General features: G+C 44.3%; 1 protein-coding gene across 1 annotated transcript in view; it reads left to right on the top strand.

Moving 5' to 3' along the window:
* The window catches only part of NGLY1 (N-glycanase 1), an 83,128-nt gene that overhangs the window by 52,285 nt on the left and 8,910 nt on the right, over positions 1-21,933 (top strand). The window contains exons 5-11 of the mRNA XM_077491431.1: positions 183-402; positions 2,856-2,977; positions 4,006-4,151; positions 5,371-5,481; positions 7,423-7,587; positions 11,561-11,746; positions 16,952-17,129. Coding sequence (XP_077347557.1) covers positions 183-402; positions 2,856-2,977; positions 4,006-4,151; positions 5,371-5,481; positions 7,423-7,587; positions 11,561-11,746; positions 16,952-17,129 — 1,128 coding nt within the window. The remainder of the gene's footprint in view (positions 1-182; positions 403-2,855; positions 2,978-4,005; positions 4,152-5,370; positions 5,482-7,422; positions 7,588-11,560; positions 11,747-16,951; positions 17,130-21,933) is intronic.

Raw genomic sequence — 21,933 nt, 5'->3', positions numbered from 1 at the left:
CCCTCCTCGCAAAAGGTGCCAAATGTGGCATGAGGGGGGGGGGGGGGGTAAAATGAGTGGAAGTTCCACTTTTGGGTGGAACTCCGCTTTAAATCTGTTTTGATGTTTCATAGCATGAAACTGTTAAAGGTATGTTGGTCTCCAAGGACAAAATTAAGAAATGTTTTTGTTTTATTTTGTAGAGGCTACCATCAATGAAGACGATTTCCTCATATTAGAATTATTACGCTGGTTTAAAGAAGACTTCTTCCATTGGGTAAACAGTCTGCCCTGTAGCCAATGTAATGGACAGACTGAGACTAAAGAGTCACTCGCCCCATCAACAGATGATCTTCGATGGGGGGCATCAAGGGTGGAAAATCATTACTGTAAGAAGTGTAATTACATCAACAGGTTTCCTAGGTGAGGGTTACAGTGTTTGTGTATGATTAATCTATCTAGAATACAGCAGAATAATTTCTTTTCTGTCCTCCTGCTATAATCTCATGGTCCTTGAACTTAAAACAAAACTGTTCAGCATACTCTGCTGAACAGATGGCTCTGATTAGCGGTTGGCAAGCCGCTGATCAGAGCTATTCACCTAAAATGTGAGCCACCAATGCCACTGCTTCCCTGTGTCTCCAGCCTGTTCACCTCCCACTACTGTTTATGTACTTTTATTTATTTATATTTTTTTTTGTCCCCTTTCACTGCTAATTTACTTGTTGCATGCATCCCTGTGCAGGCAGTACCATTGATTTAATCTGGGATGTAGCATCTGCACAAACACAGCCATTGCTCACAATTTTACATCTGTGTGGGTCTGGGTGTATGTCCCTGAATTCATACTGTCTGCTTTATGAATTGACATTTTGTACCTTTTCTTGTATTTCCCCCCTGCTGCCTTCTGGGACCTGTGTGTGTTCCAGAAGACGACAGGGCTATTCAGAAAGTGCAGCGTGAATTGTGTGCATGCTCAGTAGGAAACTGGCAGTGAAACCCTCAGGCTTCACTGCCAGTTTTCCTTTGTTGCAATGCCGGCGCCTGCACTCGAGCCGAAATGGCTTGGGGGGGGGGGGGGGGCATTGTGGGCTCCCTGGACAGGGACGTGTCCTTATATTAAAAGTCAGCAACTACATATTTGTAGCTGCTGACTTTTAAAAATTGTATTTCTTTTTTTTTTTTTTTTAGAGACTGGAACTCTGCCTGGAGTTAGGCTTCTTTCACATGGCGAGCCCGCTAGGATCCGCCTGTCCGTTTTTCAGGCGGATCCGAGTGGGCCATTCATTGACTCCTATGAGGAGACGGATGTTGCTGTCCATTTTCATCTGATCTCTTCATAGGAATCAGTAGCGCTCTGACAGGCCCCTCCCTGCTCAGTGAGCAGAGACGGACCTGTCATCCACCAGCTCAGCGGAGATCAACGGAGCGATCTCCTGCTGAACTGGCGGACTCCGCTGAGCAGACCTGCATCGTGTGGAAGAGGCCTTAGGCTGTAAATAAACACTGCCGCCTTGCTGTCACCCAGGTTGAGTGGGTTAAGTTGGTAGGAACAGGATAAAGAGAGATGGGTTAATTTACTAAAGGCAGACAGACTGTGCAGTTGCACTCTTTTTCCCCAGAGCTTAGTGAATGTGGTAAAGCTCAACTTTGTAAAGAATACCCATGAGGTGCAAAACAGCTCTTTTTTTGCTTGCGCATGATTGGATGATGAAAATCAACACAGCTTAACCACATTCACTAATTCTAGGGAAATTAGTGCAACTACACTTCTAAAGTGCACAGTCTATTTGCCTTTAGTAAATCAAAGCTAGAGCCTCCATGCCTATTAAAGGTAAATTGACTGCATTTTTGTAAAGCGCACCCAATAACCACCCTGTGACCAGGGGGCCTCTCCTGCCCTCCCTCACCGCATATCCTGAAGCACTAAAGATTTTGTACAGTGCCTTTGAAAAAGTTTATAAAAAAAATTATAAAAAAGTGTCTTCTGGCACCAGAATCTTAGCACTGAATGTACATGCCATTTTCAGTGCAGGGTTTCCCAGCAGAGTATAGGCTGAGCATGCAGTAAACGGGTTAATTGGTGTTTAGGCTTAAGTTTAGGATTAAGGTAATGTTACACTTAGAGGTTCAGTGTTGAGATAAAGGTGTACTGAGATTAAATTACACACAGGTAGACTTTGCTAATAAGATGGTGTCTGAAGGCAATTGTTTACACTGGATTTTAGTTAGGGGTATCAGAGTAAAAGGGGCTGAATACAAATGCACACCACACTGTTCACATATTTATTTGTAAAAGATTTGGAAAATCATTTATCATTTTCCTTCCACTTCACGATTATGTGCCACTTTGTGTTGGTCTATCACATAAATAAACCAATAAAATACATTGATGTTTTTGGTTGTAACATGAACAAAAGTGGGATTTCAAGGGGTATGAATACTTTTTTAAGGCACTGTAATGCTGGTCATGGAGCAAAGGATGATGATAGAACATGTGAGAGGTATAAAATGGTTGCATGGGAGAGAGAACAGGAAAGGGTTTATACTGTGTACGCAAGATGAGCGTGTCTCTAAGTTGTTCCTACACCATTTGTCACTTAACCCACCCAGCCCAAACAATTAGGTCTGAACATGTGTCCTTAACTTCATCTTCACACTGAACCTCTAAGTCTAACATTACCTTAACTCTAAACTTAAGCCTCAACACCAAATAATCCCTGTTTACTGCATGCTCAGCCTATACTCTGTACATTTTTTTCAGTGCAGGGATTCCCAGCAATCAGTGCTAAAATTCTAGTGCCAGACCCAGTTTTTTTTAAAATAATTTTTAAGCTTTGTTAAAATAAATCTACTAATGTGTATCCAATTTTCAGATACAATAACCCAGAGAAGCTCTTGGAGACCAGGCGGGGTCGCTGTGGAGAGTGGGCCAACTGCTTTACACTGTGCTGCAGAGCAATGGGACTAGAAGCAAGATATGTATGGGACAGTACAGGTGAGTGCTGGTAGTACATAACCCTTAATTTTTTTAGTACTGTAATGCCTCTTTCACACTGGGGCAGGAGGTTCGTAGGCGGTAAAGCATTGCTATTTTTAGGGACGCTTTACCGTCGGATTTGTGGCGCTATTCGGCTGCTAGCGGGGCAGATTAACACCCTGCTAGCGGCCGAGAAAGGGTTAAAAACCAAAGCAAAGCGTCTCCGCAGAGGCATTTTGCCAGCGGTATAGCCGCGCTGCCCCATTGATTTCAATGGGCAGGAGCGGTATACACACCGCTCCTTCACCGCTCCAAAGATGCTGCTAACAGGACTTTTTTTACTGTCCTGCTAGCGCACCGCTCCAGTGTGAACTCCCTCAGGGCTTTCACATTGGAGAGGCAGCAGCGGATGTTTCAGGTCGGTTTGCTGGCACTATTTTTAGCACAATAGTGCCTGCAAAACAACACAGTGCGAAAGGGGTCTAACTGTTACATAGTATGATGTAAAGGAAAGAAGTCAGTATTTACAAAGAATCTGTGCTTTAACAATTAAATAAACCAGTTGATGGTTAACATTTTGGAATACATTACCAAAGGCACACACCATTGAAGTCCTGTGGTTTTTTTATTGCATAGGGCCCGTGGGTGTTAAGTGTTTAATATGTATTTCTTCTTTTGCATTCAAATTTTAGAAGCTCCCATTCACAAAGCATACCTAAAACAAATTTTTAAAAACTTACATTAACTGTTTTTTAAAAGGTTTGCTAAGAACTTTTAACAAAATATTAAAATGTAACCAGTATAAAGTGTATGGTGTTCCAATTTTGCTGCTAAGTGGAAATGCGCCTTATTGACTTACCACAGATCACACTTCCACGTAAATATCGTATTTGCATTTGAAAATTCTGTTTTATTTGTATCCAATGTAAGCCAATGTTTATACTTACAGTACTGTTACCGTGTGTGTGTGTGTTTTTTTTTTATTTTTTATTTTTTTAAATCCAGTGGAATAAGACAAGTAAGTGCATATTTTTCACATCCTGCAGATCATGTCTGGACTGAGATGTTCTCTTCATCTCAAAACAGATGGCTCCACTGTGACCCGTGTGAAAATGCTTGTGACAAGCCTCTCTTGTATGAGATTGGATGGGGAAAGAAGCTGTCTTACATCATTGCATTCTCCAAAGATGAGGTTTGTACTGCAGTATTTTATGCCATGTTAATCAGTTGCTTATGCAGTCGCTGTTCTTACAAAAAGAAGTGTTTAATTCATGTGTTAATAAACTTGGGAGGAAATATCACTATTTAAAGCGGAGCTCCACCCAAAAGGGATGTTCTGCTTTAAGGCCTCCCCCCTACTCTTCTCCTAATGGCACTTCTTTAGGGGGGGTCGAGCATGTACCTGGTGTTGCCTCCGAGCAGAAGTTCTCTCTGCCTCCTTCCCGGCAGTTATATGGGACATGGCACAGGCCCCAGAAGACTGCGGGACCATTCACAATGTGCCATGCAGGTCTCCCATAGATCTGTTGCTGTGTTGTCTTCCTCGTACGAGGTTGCCGATCCTTGCTGACAGGAATGATGAATGAACTACCACAGCGCTCACAGCACCATGGTAGTTCATGGAAAACTACAAGCAGACGGCCACAAAGGCTGATGAATCTTGAAGTTCTCCAGTCACAGAAAGCTGTGAATGAGTGATGTGGCTGGGTGGGTGTTTTTTTTTTTTTAACAGCTAGCGGGGTGGAGAATATTCCTTGCTAGCTGTCACAGCGGGGTGAGTGGGAGGTGTGGGGGCTGGTGCATTCATAACCTGTTACATGTTACATCCCGAATATGGGTGTAACATGTTATGAAAGGTTAACTTTTAATTTTGAAAGCTACGCCACAGGATATATCAAGTTGCATGCTTAGATTACAGGTTTCACAGACAGTCTGCTTCTTCAGATCAAATGGGAATATATAAATGTAAATAAATAATAATAGTGATAAACATAATATACATGTTCATTTGTATGCATGTATGATATGTACTTGAAATTCTTATATTATTTCCAAATCCTTTTCAATGATGGGATGTGATGCCTAGAACTATCCTACCAAGAACTGATTGAACTCAGTATTGCCATGGTAACCATTGATGTATGATATGTACTTGAAATTCTTATATTATTTCCAAATCCTTTTCAATGATGGGATGTGATGCCTAGAACTATCCTACCAGGAACTGATTGAACTCAGTATTGCCATGGTAACCATTGAGACCCCCCCCCCCCCCGAAGAAATGTGTACGTGTGATAGAGAGCTAAATGCTTTAGATGCAGTTCATGTTATATATTTGTGACATGAAGACGTTCAAGATGATTTGTACCCAGAGACATAAAAACAGTCTGATTGCTCTGTAATCATTGCAGGTGGTTGATGTCACTTGGAGGTATTCGTGTAAACATGAAGAAGTCATCTTGCGGAGGAAGGAGATTCGAGAAAGTTGGTTACTGGAAACAACAACTGCTCTCAGCAAGATGGTAATAAATTTTTAAAAAATCTAGCTTCTTTACCGTAAGTAATTATAGATCAGTTGAATATTGCAAGCAAATTATTGATTACAAAATAAAGATAAATAAACCTTGTGTTATGAATTGCTACTTTGTTGTCATTATGATGCCACGAAATACAAAAAAAAAATGTATATAATCGCACTTGGGCGCCAAAAAGTCAAATGACTAATAAAAGAGCTGCTAGCACAATATTGCAGGAAAATATTATGAAGCAGAAATATAACATAAACAGTGTAGTGCTAAAATTCATATAAAATATTTTCCAGGCAGAAAATTGTACAGATTACAGAAAAGAGGGAAAAGTCCATCAAGAGTCCTTGCAAAATATTAAAAACTTGACCCATCACTTTCACCCTGCCTCTTACTATAATGATTTGACCCTCCCAAAGGAATGGTCAAAAAATGCTGTTTAATTCCTCATTTAACATAGAACATAAAACAGTAAAGTTAGCCCATTTCTTTTTCATCCAAAAGTTTTGCTTACCTGATACCGCTAAGGTCCGGCACTGCCATTTTCTTAATGCCTTTGGAAGGCTGCCATCTCTTTGGGGTTCAGGCAGCTACCCCCCCCCCCCCTCTTCCTTTTATGAATGGAAAACTATGCTTCTTGGTATATGCATGTTGCATATCCCTGGAGGCATCGTTTTCCATTCAGGAGCACTGCACATCATTCATCTAGGTGAGAGTGGGGGGGGGGGGGGGGGCAAAACCTGTACACTGGGAAAAAATATATTTATGTTGCTGAGTAGGGGATGTTTAGAGAGGAGGAAAATGTATTTTCAGGATGAAGAACAGCTTTAAGTTGTACAGAGAGATTCAGAACCCATCCCATCCCATCCCAGCCCAGCCTGTAATTAGACTATGAGGAATTAGCAGCAATTTAAAGTATTCTCTGTTCGCTCCTATAACCATGTTGATGATATGAGACTGACAGCATTGTTCAAATTAAAAGAGCCTTTTTTTTTCTTTTAAATATCTATTTGAAGTTCAGCTTCAACATGTGGACAGCATTTAAGACCATACAGATTACACCCCTTTGACACATCAGGCAAGCTCTGTGATTCTAAAACTAAAACTTTTTGAAAAAAAAAACATTTTGGGTTTTTTATTTTTTTATTCGTTTAGCAAAAAATAAAAACCTTAGTAGTGATTAAAGCGGTCCTCCACCCTGAAGTGGAAGTTCCGCTCATCTGATCCCTCCCCCTCTCCGGTGCCACAATCGTCACCTTTCAGGGGGGTGGGGGGTGCAGTTACCTGGATAATCCAGGTATCTGCACCAACTTCCGGGTCAAGACCGCCGCAGATGCCTCGCGCATGCGCAGTAGGGAACCGGGCAGTGAAGCCGCAATGCTTCACTTCCTGATTCCCTGACAGAGGATGGCGGAAGGGGCAGCAGAGAGACGAGCGATCGCTCGTCATCTGCCGCCGATATCGCTGGACCCTGGGACAGGTAAGTGAATTTATTAAAAGTCAGCAGCTGCAATATTTGTAGCTGCTGGCTTTTAATATTTTTTTTAAAGGTGCAGAACCACTTTAAATACCACCAAAATAAAGCTCTATTTGTGTGAAAAAATGATAAAAATGTTTTTTTTTTTTTTTTTTTGCACAATGTTGCATGACCACGCAATTGCCATTCAAAATGTGACAGCGCTGAAAGCTAAAAAATTGGCCTGGGGGGGGGGGGGGGGGGGGGGGGTAGTGCCCGATATTGAAGTGGTTAAACTATAGATTTGCTTGAACAAACTAAATAATAGAATAATATATTCATTTTTATGGCCTTATTCATTACATTGTTAATACTTGAACTGAAAAACTGAAATTACATTTAATATTTACAATGCCATTGATGCCAAACATTTGTATCAAATTTATTTCAAGATGAAATAATTCATTGTGTTGAAACTGTAGAGGCAGCAGTCCCTACCAGAACCCAGGAAGGAAGAGCTCCTCAAGAGACAAATAGTGGAGATTGTAGAGTTTATGTCTCCGAAGACCCCAAACCCTGGAGAGCTTGGTGGCAGAATATCAGGATCTGTAGCCTGGAGGGTGGCACGAGGAGAAGTTGGTGTGCAGGTACTTGTGAAATGTTTTCTTTCATTCAAATTAATTTAGAAATTGCACATTACAGCTGACCATAGAGGGATGTCTCCCTGAGAAATGATGAAAGGTGTGAGACCCTTCCATACTGGGTACTAGTACTCTCCGGGGTCCGGGAAGCGCTCTCCCAAGGAGGTTAGCTTGTGATACACTTGGCGGCCATCGCTCGGCCCTGTCCCCCAGGGAGCCACGTCATTGATTTGATTGGCAGCAGCAGGAGCCAATGGCCATGCTGCTATCAATCATCCAGTAAAGAGCCCACAAGAGGTGGGGGAAAGCAATCCACGGAGATTCAAGGCTCAGGTAAGTAAAACGGGGGGCCAGAGAGTGCAAGGTGTTGTTGCATAGGATGCATTAAGGTGAAAAAACACAAAGCTTTACAACCCCTTTAATGAGGAGGATATATGGGACAGGCCTTTCACAGTTTCAAGATATTTGCTAACAAAAATGATTGCTTGCAGTGTCAGAAACTCTTGTTTTTATCTCCAAAGTTCATTGATAAACATAGATAAACGAAAACCTTACTGAAGGAATTGGGCTGCTTTTAGGCAGCCTAACTGAATCGCATTTTTGCAACAATAGGGGGATTTATAGGCTATGCATCAAATAGTCTTTGTGAATGTCAAACGTAAAGTGAACATGTGGCCAGACATTGGACATTCAAATGTTTACCTATACAGTAAGCAGTAAATCACTTTGAAGCAAGCCCTAACTAACCCGTGTAGCTGCCAGCATTGCTGGAAATGAATCCTTTAAGTTCAGAGCAGAGACACTGAGGTCATTCAAATTATTCCCTCAGTTCCCCCATACCAGAGTACCTATGGTGTGTTCCTATTAGAAATTAGAAGGTTGTTGAGTCACTTGCTGGGAGGGGGAGCAAAGTGCAATGAGCAACGGTGTGAATTACCTAATCACCTCTGCTGTAAAATTTGAGAATGAATTGCTCAACACAAGGTCATTAAGGTCCTGCTTGTGTTTTAATATATATAAAAAAAAAATGTTTACATAAAGCGGGAGTTCTGCCGTTTTTTTTAAGTCAGCAGCTACATATACTGCAGCTACTGACTTTTAAAATATGGACACTCACCTGTCCAGTGCGCCCGCAATGTTGGAACCCGAAGCCGATCTATCGCTCGGCTCTCGGGTTCTGCCGCCGCCATCTTCGGTATGGGGATCAGGAAATGAAGCCTTGCGGCTTCACTTCCCGGTTCCCTACTGCGCATGCGCGAGTCAGGCTGCACAATACGGATGGTCCCTGCTGTCTAGATTTGGGACTTTTCCTAATTGATCTTGAGTCCAGAGAGCGACCCAAATTGTTCAATCGTCTGGAGTGCAGTTTGGAGAGAGGGACCCAAGTCAGCCGAGTATAACAATGTATCATGCGCATACATACATTTTTTTTGGTTAGGGATCCCAAGCACAGCCCTCGGATCTATGGATTTTCTCGCATAGATATGACAAGGGGCTCAGCAGCCAGGGCATATAGCAGTGGGGACAACGGGCAGCCATTAGCTACCACTTTGTTGGAATCAGGTACAATAGTCCATTTGGTAAACTTGGGCCCAAAGCCATATCCCTCCAAGCATCTCCAAAGATACTTCCACTTTAACGAATAAAATCCTTTTGCTGTCTCCAAAGTTACCACAACCCGTGTGCCGACATCAGCGTGTGTAGCCTGTAAATTTAATGTATAGTTTCCTCAGATTAAATGAGGTATTATGACCGAGCATGAAGCATGCTTGATCCGCATGTATCAAGGTCAGAATAACCAGGTTAAAATGTATGGCCAGTACCTTGGCTAATATTTTAATATCTACTTGTAGTAGAGAGATAGGTCGATAGGATTCGGGGTAACCTGGGTCCTTTCCTGGCTTAGGTATAAAAAATATTATTGCTTCTCTTATGGAAGGGGGCAGTGCAAAGGTCTCGAAGAGGTGATTGTAAAAAGCTAAAAGTTTTGGGATAAGTATCTCACCGTATTGTGAATAGAATTCAATGGGAAAACCATCCGAACCCAGGCATTTAAAAATAGCGACTGCAAAGCTAGCTATTGCAGTCGCTATTTCGTTGTGGTGAGAAGTGCCTCCAGGATGGTCACTTGGTCATCTGTTAACTATGGCCTCAGCAAAAAGTCATCCATAATAGTGAATGAGTCCCAGCAGCCTAACCTGCCTGCATAGCTGCTTTTCCTAGTGGTAGTTGGGGCAAAGTTTTGCTGCACTTTACATGCGTTCTGTAGGACTACAATGTACCTGGAGCCACAGTGTCAAACATAATGCAAAAAAATGTAAAAAAGGGGAGTAATAAAGTACAGGAACTGGACTCGTGTGGACAAAAATAGTAGGACTCCTGGAGATCTCCTGCATGTGTAGTCGGCAAACCTCTAGACACGTAAGAAAAGGCCCCCGAGATAGAAAAGTAAAAAGAATTGTGAAAATGTACTTGGCCAGGATGTAGATTACAGGCGACTCCAAAGCGAGTGACGGAGGGAGCTAACTGAACTTAGGATGTGGTTCCGTAGTTTAAAGGCTGAGCGACATCCTGGTGAGGTGTTGTAATAGACCAATTATGAATATGAGTAGGCCGGAGGTCAAGATTTGCATTGTAAACGGTTATTCCACTCTCTCATGGACTTCTAGATGTTCCAGCCAGGTGATAACTTCCTCAGGGTCTTCGAAAAAGAAAACTCAGCCGTCCCCCATCACCCTGAGACAGGGAACAGCATGGAATGCTTGAGGTGATGGTTTCTTAGTCGGCATTTAGCTTCCATGAAGCCCTGGGCGGCGCCTGGAATTCCGCCGAGAAATCAGGAGAGATGGCCACTTTGACATTCCCGAAGGGAATGTTGCCCTTTTCTCTGGCAAGTCTCAAGGCTGCATCCAGATCCTTATAATAAAGGAATTTATCTATGAATGTGCGGGGGGGGGGGGGCCTGGCTGGCGTGCGTGTGGTGCGCCCTCTCAGTCGTCGGCGTGGGGGTGAAGGCCTCTCTGCCATAGGAGGTGACAAGTAACTGTTCTAGGACCATGGTCGGGTCTTTACCTTCTGAGCCCAATAAAGCATAGGTTACACCTCCGGAGTCTGTTCTCCATGTCATCCTGCTTGATTAGCAGCTGGACGATCTGCTGCTGCATGCGATCGGACCCTGATTGTTCCCCTTAATATCCATACCAGACCTGAAGGACGCTTTATTTTTTTATTTTTTATCAATGAATAAATTGTCGGCTAATACAGAGAACACTCATTGAGTGTTCTCTGTATTACGGGAGCCGACAATGGAAAGTGATTTTAAAATACTTTTTTTCCTTACGAAATGACACTTTGTGCAGGGACAGTTCTAAGCACGGGAAACATGCGCCCCTTCACAGGCATACTATAGACACCCCCCAGGTACGAAATTTAAAGGAATATTACACTTTTATTGTTTCACTTTAATCATTATTAAAATCACTGCTCCTTAAAAAACGTTAGTTTTTTAAAACTTTTTTTTGCATTGATCCATGTCCCCTGGGGCAGGACCCAGGTCCCCAAACACTTTTTTAGGACAGTAACTTGCATATTACCCTTTAAAATTAGCACTTTAGATTTCTCCCATAGACTTGTACAGGGTGTTCCAGCTTTTCGAATTTGCCACGAACAGCCCAAATTGTTCACTGTTCGCTGAACATGAGTTCGACTCGAACTTGAAGCTCATCTCTACCTCCCACACGAAGAAATAGATGAAACATAACACTGAATCATACAAGATGTAGCTTTTGGTTGAAGATGATTTTGTTAAAGATGTAAGCCATACAGAAGTATAAAAAAAAAGGAATAAATGGTTTCAGACACTGCAACAAGAAAGTGTGTGAAAGGATCATCAGTTCTTAGGAGTTTAATAAAAGTTCAGATGGATGTTGTCAGCAATTTGTAAGTTGTAAATACTATGATTTCCTTGTCTTGTTACTAGACCAAGAGCGTGACATTTGTTCCCACTGAAAAAGAAAAAGCTGCTAAACGGTTTCATCTACAGTACAACATTGTGGATGATCAGTACACACGAGTCTCAAATGGCAACGAAGTGATTGCTGGCTGGGAAAATGGAGCCTGGGTAAACGAGTCCCTGCACAGAAAAGTAGAAAATGACTGGAAAATGGTAAGTCTTTACCACATACACAAGTGTTGCCATTCAGTTTGTCACTTTTTTTTTTTTTTTTACAAACACTACCTTGTCACTATGGTGACATTGTACTGCTTTGTCTGCTGATCAGAGACATGGACTGCTGCACTGATGACACTATTCCAATGCAACAGCCAATGTCTCTGTTCAAAAGCCACAGCAGTCACCAGAGTCACACTGCACTGTTCTAGTGGCAGTGTGTAAAAAATAAAATTCTGACACCAGAGCAAGTAGTGTCACTATAGTTGCATTGTGCTGCCATGGAATTGATCACATAAAACCACAACTGAACCTCAAGGTTTTACTGGCTCCCAATCTCACATGTGAACAAGCCTTATTAGTGCAGCCAGTCACAATTTCTCCGATCACCACAACACCAGTCAATGTCCAAAAATATGATAGTCAGGAATTAGATACCGTATATACTCGAGTATAAGCCGAGATTTTCAGCCTCTTTTTTGAGGCTGAAAGTGCCCCCCTCGGCTTATACTCGAGTCATCGCTGTCTGCCCGCTCGATCAGCGTGTCGAGCAGACAGACAGCGGCCATTCTATAATTCAAAAGCCGCGCCTCCGGCTCCGCCTTCGCCTGTGATAGGCGGAACACTGAATTTCCCAGCAGCCTGTGTTCCGCCTATCACGGACATCGTATCATCCTCGTACTACGGACGAGGATGATACGATGTCCGTGATAGGCGGAACACAGGCTGCTGGGAAATTCAGTGTTCCGCCTATCACAGGCGAAGGCGGCGGCGCAGCTTTTGAATTTTACAATGGCCGCCGAGGCGCCGACGAAGAGGGCACGGGACGGAGGCAAGGCAAGGCACGGCACGGGACGGGACGGGACGGAGGCAAGGCACGGCGGCAAGGCACGGCACGGGACGGAGGCAAGGAGGCAAGGCACGGGACGGAGGCTCGGGACAAAGGCTCGGGACACAGGTAGGCTGGACACACACACACACACACACACACACACACACACACACACACACACACACACACACACACGGATGGATACACACACACACGGATGGATGGATACACACACACACAGGGATGGATGGATGGATGGAGACACACACACACAGGGATGGATGGATGGATGGATGGAGACACACACACACAGGGATGGATGGTTGGATGGACACACACACACACAGGGATGGATGGACGGACACACAGGGATGGACGGACACACAGGGATGGACGGACACACACACAGGGATGGACGGACACACACACAGGGATGGACAGGCATGTCTCACCCTCGGCTTATACACGAGTCAATAAGTTTGCCAGTTTTTTTGGGGGTAAATTGGGGGCCTCGGCTTATATTCGGGTCGGCCTATACTCGAGTATATACGGTAGATGTAATTTATGCCCCTAGACAGCTTGAAGGTGCTCCTTGGATTTTGGGCCTTTGTGGCTAGGCTGTAAAAAAAAGTTTGCGGTATAATTGGGAGGAGCAGCAGAATGTGTTTTGTGACGTAATTCTAAGTACGCCTATGCTTTGTGTGTGTGGGGGGGGGGGAGGGGGGGGGTTGGAACTATTTTAAAATGACACCTTTATGAAAAAACACATTTTATTTAATTTTCTTTATTTTTCAAAAAATTACAACCTCAAAGAAAACTTTCTAACCATGTCTTTTACTAAATACCTTGCACTGTCTACTTTCCAAAGAGCGGTAATTTTGGGGATATTTGTACTTTCCTGGATTTTTAGGGCCTCAAGAATGAGTGGCAGTCAGTAAATTAGAACTGATCAATTTTCAAATATATATATATATAATTACACAATCTCACAAAAGTGAGTGCACGTCTCACATTTTTGTAAATATTTTATTATACCTTTTCATGTGAAAACACTGATACTGAGCTGCAGCATAGTGGCCAAGACCATACAGCGGTTTAACAGGACAGGTTCCACTCAGAACAGGCCTCGCCATGGTCAACCAAAGAAGTTGAGTGCACGTGCTCAGCGTCATATCCAGAGGTTGTCTTTGGGAAAAAGACGTATGAGTACTGCCAGCATTGCTACAGAAGTTTAAGGGGTGTGTGTGTGTGTGTGTGTGTGTGTATATATATATATATATATATATATATATATATGTGTGTATATATATATATATATATATATATATATATATATAAATTTATTTTTTGTAGACTAAATACTGATATTTTTTTTCCCCTCCAAAGAAACATAACAGAGTAGATTTTTCCCCAAATTTATGAAGAAAGATTATTTGCAAACTTTTAAAACATAAGCTAAGCAAATACATTTTTATTTTCTAGGCTAGTGTTAATTTTTTAATAGTATCCCTTTTTATATCATTTTAATTTTCTCTTCTATTGATTGGGAATTTTCAGTGGTTTTTAACACAATTTCTAATTTTTATTCTATAAATCCTTTCTTTGGTGAAGGGATTATAGTATTTGTGCCTTAATATGGTTTTGACACTAGGTGGCATTCATGTAGATTTTCTATTATCCATTACCTGCGGGCTTTAAAGCGGTAGTAAACCCGCAATTTTTTTTTTTTTTTTTTTTTTTTTAAACCTGCAAAGCAAAATGCATAATGAGCTAGTATGCACCGCATACTAGCTCATTATGAAATACTTACCTTAGAACGAGGCCCCGACATCTGGCCCGATCCACGCCGAGGGAGCCGACATGCTCCCTCGGCGTCTCTTCCGGGTATCGCGGCTCCGGCGCTGTGAGTGGCCGGAGCCGCGATATCGTCACTCCCGCGCATGCGCGCGGGAGATTTCAGTCCGGCCGCACGAGCACTGGCGGATTTTCACGGAGAGAACTCCCTTGTGCGCATGCGCCGCTGCAGTCAGCGGCGCATACCGAGGGGAATATCTCCTAAACCGTACAGGTTTAGGAGATATTATTTTTACCTACAGGTAAGCCTTATTATAGGCTTTCCTGTAGGTAAAAGTTAAAAAATTGACCATACTACCACTTTAATGAAGAACACACATGTAGTTAGCCCTCCATCCTATGGTGGTGCTGTTCTGTTTTTTTGTAAGGCTGTTTACCTATTATAGGCACTGCGGTGCCGCCACTCTATTTATAACCTCAGTGCGTGGTCAGCCACGTTTTGACAGATTCCCCCCCCCAGACAATGTCATCTATGATGAAACGTATAGGGTGGGACCTAAAAAGTGATGTTACCATGCCCATTGATTCTTTTGGATGGTTGGGATTGAGTTTGGGGCAGCCCTTAGGAATGCCACTTGCCATTACTCATTTGCTGAGCTGTTTTGTCCCTTTAACTATGTGAGTGCGCATTTTTATGATTTTATAAAAGCATGTACGGTAGTATACAGTTTTACACTGAGAGTGCCTGTCTCATTTTATTTCTGAGCGCTTTGGAGAAACTAGTGACTGGCTCAGACTGAGGAGATGGAATGGTTGGAGGGAGACCTTAACCCCCTATGCGCTGCATTGACCTCTGTAGTACAGAGGTCAATACTTTCTGGTAAGAAGCTGCAATACACTTTTGGTTGGGGAGCACTGCACTTTACCTTTTTAAATAGTCCTCACTGACTTTTCACCAGGTGTTTCTCATCACAGTGTGTGGCAGAAGCATCTTCTCCTGTTTAGTTTTTATTTTCAATTGTGGACTCTGATAATTTTTTGGATTATGGTTTCTTTTTTTTCTTTTTTATTTCACATCACGTGTCATCACTTAATTTTTTTCTTTTTTTTTTTTAACTTTAGAGGTTTACACTTCATTGTCATTCAATTTGGTTTCAGCCCTGCAATTTTTTTGTATCTATTTACATTTTATTTTCTGTCCTTTTATATATATATATATATAAATATAGTAAAAAATAAAATCCTGTTGCGAGTCCTGCAAAAAAAAAATTTTTTTTAAAAGTCAGCAGCTACAAATACTGCAGCTGCTGACTTTTAAAATAAAGACACTCACCCGTTCCAGGGTTCAGCGATGTCGGCACCGGAGGCCGAACCCTCGCTCGGTCCGCGGATGCTGCCGTCGCCATCTTCGGTAAGGGATTCAGGAAATTAAGCCTTGCGGCTTCACTTCCCAGTTCCCGACTGCGCATGCGCGAGTCGGGCAGCGCAAGCCAAATGGTCCGCGCTGTCTCTGGGACCCGTGTGTCCCCCAGCAGACAGAGCGGCATGGCAGGAAGAGGCATAGACTCTCCTGGGAGTCTGCCCGGAAGTGGGTGCAAATACCTGTCTTAGACAGGTATCTGCACTCCCCTCCCCCCTGAAAGGTGTCAAATGTGACACCGGAGGGGGGGTGGATTCCGAAAGTGGAGGTTCAATTTTTGTGTGAACCTCTACTTTAAATACGACTAATAGAAAGCTCTTTCGGTCTCAAAAAAATTAATTTGGGTACAGTGTGGCACGACGGAGTAATTGCCATTCAAAGTGTGACAGCGCTGAAAAATGCCCTGGACTGGGAGGGGGTGAAACGGTCTGGTCTTCAAGTGGTTCGAGTATACATCATACAAAATTTTTTTTTTTTTTTAATCTGACATTCATGCAAATTTCCTCAAGTTTTGTCTCTTTATAAACACTGCATGTACAGAAATTCCTTTTGATTTGGCTAGAAATCCAGCGTGTATAATTTCTGTAGTGAGCTGCCACAGCCTTTCCTGCACTGAAATCCCAAGCAGTGTTTCAGTCCTGCTTGACTTTCTTGATGGACAATGGAACAGCCCCCAAGCAGAGAGGTTCTATAGTCCAGCTGGAACAAACTTGACTGGGGCTGACAACACTATTTGGGATCTGGTACCAAGTTGACATAGTGATCACATGATTGTCTACAATTCAGATTGGGTAACTATCATCAGTGTGGACCAATATGTTAGTGACAGTTGGGTTTGACATCTAACAGATGTGCAAAGTGTCAGCTGGTACTTGTTAAAGGGATAATATAAAATTAATCTCAGCATGGGTTTTTATGCAGGAAAACAATCTACAAATTGCAGATAGGAAGGGTTTAAAATATGTTGCTTATTTGGCCAGTAAATACCATTACTATTTATCCTTCATATTAAGGAGAAATCTATGTTTGGTGCACCAGTCTACACAGGCTTGTTTCTGAGAATTGCGTAGGGTTACATATGTAAGAATATTGACTATAGCTGTAAAATTGTTCATTGCAGAGCAGTTACTATTTAACAGTGCTTGATATTTTTCAGGTATATTTAGCTCGCAAAGAAGGTACTACATTAGCCAAAATTGGTTGGAAGGTCGAGTGTGCATCAGCTGGACTAAAAGTTGAGAGTATAAGTGTCCGGACAAGCAGCCAGACTTTCGAAAGTGGTACAATAAACTGGAAGCTGTATTCTGCAGAAACACAAGTGGATGTTAATCCTGGTAACTTTCCCTATGATTCTGTTATAGCAAAAAAACAAATGCTTAACTATTAGGCGATGGGTATCACATTTTAGTTTCATTTTTACCAAAAAAGCCCTGGGAGATGCAATAAACACTCTGGATGTGTAGCAGGACATACACTATTTCATAAGTCCAACATTCACAATACAGGTATAAAAAACATTCATCTACAATTCCTTGAAAATGTATTCGTACCCCTTGACATTTTGTCATGTTACAACCAAAAATATAAATGTATTTTATTGTTATTTTATGTGATAGACCAACACAAAGTGGCACAATTGTGAAGTGGAAGGAAAATGATAAATGGTTTCAAATGTTTTTACAAATATGTGAAAAGTGTGACGTGCATTTGTATTCAGCCCCATTTACTCTGATACCCCTAACTAAAATCTTGTGGAACCAATTGCCTTCAGAACTCACTTAATTAGTAAAGTAGAGTCCACCTGTGTGTAATTTTATCTTAGTATAAATACGGCTGTTCTGTGATGAGGTTTGTTAGAGAACCTTAGTGAACAAACGGCATCATGAGGGCCAAGGTACACACCAGACAGGTTGGATAAAGTTGTGGAGAAGTTTAAAGTGGGGTTAGGTTATAAAAAAATATTCCAAGCTTGAACACCTCACGGATCACTTCAATCCATCATCTGAAAATGGAAATAGTATGGCACAACTGCAAACACATCTAGATGTCCACCTAAACTGACAGACCGGGCAAGGAGAGCATTAATCGGAGACGTAGCCAAGAGGCCCATGGTAACTCTGGAGGAGCTGCTGAAATCCACAGGACAACTATTTAATCATGCATTCCACAAATCTGGCCTTTATGGAAGAGTGGCAAAAAGAAAGCCATTGTTGAAAGAAAGCCATAAGAAGTCCTGTTTGTAGTTTGCAAGAAGCCATGTGGGAAACACAGAAAACATGTGGAAGAAGGTGCTCTGGTCAGATAAGACCAAAATTGTACTTCCTCTTTCGTTCATTGACAGACACAGCTCTCCATTATTCAGAACCCTAGAGTTATATCGCTCCCTACAGGAATAGGACACTAGGCAGAAAAAAAGACTTGGCTATGCTTATGGTGATATACACCCCCCTCTATGCTATAGGCCTTTGGTTTTCTTCTGCCTAGTCAGGAGTAAGCACCTAGTTCCCTGCTGGCATCTCTGGTCGTGGGAATTTTTTGTTTTTGCTTTTTAAGCTACTTTTTTTTTTTTTTGCTTGGATTTTTCCCTGTGAGATCTAAAATCAACTGCCAGACTGGGAGACAAACTGGACACTAAGATCAAGTGGTCTCCCCAGTCTGGCCAGCGAGTGCGTGCAGACCGCAACTACGCACTAGGTCTGCCGCGACATAGCCCCACTGGACGGTGCCTGGCCCTGCGAGTTAAACATCTCGCAAGGTCGCATACGACTGTGTCTCGGCCTATGTCGTAGCGTTCCTCATGGCAGACAGCCCCCCCCAATTCGAAAGGCAAGGAGGATCTGTCTGGAAGCGTTACCTGCGCACTCGCTGGAGCGGTAAGGGGCCCCTTCCTCTCCTTCCCTGGAGTGGTGTGGGGCGTAGGTACTCCCCTGGAGTGGTCGGTCCCTCTGGGGTTCTCTTCTACATCCCCCCTTCCCTGGGTGATGCCCAGGCCTCTGGCTTAGGTGCATCAGACACTCTGTCCACCCCCCTCCCCTCCAGGGTTTTCACTATGGGGGGTACACCTTGGCACCTGATGGTTTGGTGGGTGACCAGGCATCCACAGATCCGTGCCCCCTGCGGCGGCCCTCCACTAATTTAGGCTGCAGCTTTGCCATAAACCACCTTGCGGGGTTGGTGGCCACAGCCACACTCCCTGTCCTGTCAGTTAATGAGGTTGTTCCTGCGGCCAAGGTGCCTGTCCCCTTGGCACTAAACTATCTCGCATGGCAAAAGCGTTCCCTTCTGCCTATTTTGGAATATTTGTTCGTAAAGACTGGGAGTGTCCAAAGCGTCCCTTTATGGTTCCAAAGACGCTTCCCTGTGAGGTAAACCTTTGTGGGGTCCCTCCTTAAAGAGCTGACTGTTCCACCGGTAGTGGATCCTCCTGTCTCTAGGTTGCGCAAGGCGACTGAGATTCTGGCAGAGGAGTCTCTGGCTTTTAAGGAACCGGGTGACATACCTGAAGGGGGGGGTGCAGATTCCCTCTGCTTTCGCTGCTGCAGTTTGTATGCTTATGCCTCTTGGACGCAGTTCCCTTGGTTGCTAAGGCTGCTTTCACACTGGGGCGGGAGCAGCGTCGGCGGTAAAGCGCCGCTATTTTTAGCGGCGCTTTACCGTCGTTTTAGCGGCGGTGTGCGGGCGCTAGCGGGGTGGTTTTAACCCCCGCTAGCGGCCGAAAAGGGGTTAAACCCGCCCGCAAAGCGCCGCTGCAGCGGCGCATTGCCGCGGTGTCCCATTGATTTCAATGGGTAGGAGCGGTTTAGGAGCGGTGAATACACCGCTCCTTCACCGCTGCAAAGATGCGGCTAGCAGGACTTTTTTCACCGTCCTGCCAGCGCATCGCTCCAGTGTGAAAGCCCTCCGGCTTTCACACTGGAGTTAAAGGGGCCGGTTTTTTTCAGGCGTTACACAGGCGCTATTTTTAGCGCTGTAACGCCTGAATACCGCCCCAGTGTGAAAGCAGCCTAAGCTCTCTGTTTCTGCAGTGGTGCTTACACATGTATCAGGGCTTAAGTGTTGGTCTGGCTTCTAAAAACGCTCTGACTGGGTTACCATTTCAAGGCAATTGTCTGGGACTACCCTGGATGACATTATTACAAGTCTTACAGGAGGGAAGTGTAAATGTCTTCCACAGTCTGAAATGGACAAAAGGGCCTCGTAGCGGATGCGTTCCTTCATCTCGGCATGCAATGGACCTGGTCTGGTGAGCCGAAAGCAGGGCTCCCTAGACCAAAAGACAAGGCCATGTTCTAGTGTTCCGGCCTTTAAGCCCGAAAAGGCCAATTGGCTTCTGTCACTGAACTGTAGGCAGTTTTCCTTGGGGTTGTGCAAGTCCTGTGGCTTCAGGGTGTGCTTGTCCTGGTTCCAGTGGGTATAGAATGGGGTCCATCTGCCCAGTGGTGGCGTCCCTTCATCATGGGGACTTTTGAGCCTCTGTTGGCATCATGGATGCTTATTTACGCACTCCAATCTTTGCCCAACACCACATTTTTACTGTCGCATGCTCACAAAGGTGTTAGCCCCATTTCTGGTGTGGTTATGCAAGCGGGGGATTGCGGTCCTGGGCTGCTTGGACGATATTCTTCTGTGAGCAGAGTCCTCAGCTACTGTGAGGGGTGAAGTAGCTCGCTATACAGACCTCAGTATACTACCTGAAGTCTGCTCCGGCTCCTTCCAGAAAATTGGATTATCTGGGCTGACTCTGGTTTTATCTCTGGCCAGAGTGTTTCTTCCGATGGACAAACTCAAGAATTTGCATGCTGCGTTTGAACTACTGTCTCGCAGGTGGGCCTCCCTGAGGTCCTGTAATGTGGGTTGTGGGCCTGATGGTATCTACCTTTTGAGGCGGTTCTATTTGCGCAGTTCCATACAAGCTCCTTTCAAGTGAGATCCTAGCGTAAAGTGCCCAAGGTCTCTGGGCTATCAGATTTGGCTGAGCCAGAAAACCAGGGGTCTCTGGTCTGGTGGCTTTGCTCTCCGGAATTTTGGCAGGGCACATCCTTTCTCCCCTTGTATTTGACAGTGGTCACCACCAATGCCAGTCTGTCCAGGTGGGGAGGTGTCCTGGTACTGGGTACTGCTCAGGGTCGTTGCGTTAGACGCTAGAGGAATCCGGACTGTCGATTGATATCCTGGGACTTCGAGCGATCAGACTATGTATGGATCATGGATCCAGTCAGACAAAGACACGGTGGGGGGCTATGTCATTCACCAGGGCAGAACAAAGAGTGTGTTGGCAGCCCAGACAGTAGCAAGCATGCTCCGGTGGGCAGAACGCCTTGTTCCAGCCCTCTCCGCCGTATGTGTTCTAGGAGTAGAAAAATGGCAGGCGGTTGCCCCAGTCAGCTAGTGAGGCATTGGATATGTCTGCGATGGGGCACTCCCGAGGTAGACCTGTTGGCGTCCCGGCTTAATGGAATGATACTGAGGTTTCTGGCAAGGTCACGGGCTCCTCTGGTGGACACTGCAGACGCTCTGGTGGCCCAATGGGGCTGGTATAGTAGGATCTACGCCTATCCTCTCAAGATTCTGCCGGCTTTTGCACAGGATCGAGGCCGAAGGGATTACGGTCATTCCAGTGGGCCCGGATGGTCTTGTTGGTCTTGGTAAGTCCACCTAGTGAGCTTGGTCACTGATGTGCCTTGGTGACTACCTTTTCAGGGAGGTTCTACTGTCCCAAGGGCCGATCTTGCATTCTGCTTCAGTCGCTGGTTTTTGAAGTCCTGGCTGTTATAAGCCAGGTGCTGACGGCTAGGAAGCCTTCCTCTGGGAAGATTTACCACCGGACATGGACAGCATACATGTCCTGGTGTGAAGTGCTTGCCATTTACCCTCATTCTTTCTCGCGGATCGGATTTCGACCTTCCTTCACAGGGGAGGTTGAGCAGAACTTGGCCTTGAGTACCATCAAGGGCCAGGTGTCGGCCTTAGCAGTATACTTTGGCGTCCCCTGGTGTTGCACTCCCTGGTGCGTACTCTTAATCAAGGGGTTCGACATCTGCCTTTACCGGTGCAGTCGCTTCTACCGCTGTTGGATCTACTCTTGGTGCGTTCGGTTCTACAGGAGCCTCCCTTTGAAAATATGTGGGATGTGCTGCT

The sequence above is a fragment of the Lithobates pipiens genome, unplaced genomic scaffold (assembly GCF_037356315.1).
Source record: "Lithobates pipiens isolate NorthernLeopardFrog02 unplaced genomic scaffold, aLitPip1_a1.2 Scaffold_19, whole genome shotgun sequence".
In the NCBI taxonomy this organism is placed as follows: Eukaryota; Metazoa; Chordata; class Amphibia; order Anura; family Ranidae; genus Lithobates; species Lithobates pipiens.
This window is presented reverse-complemented; position numbering and strand designations above follow the sequence as displayed.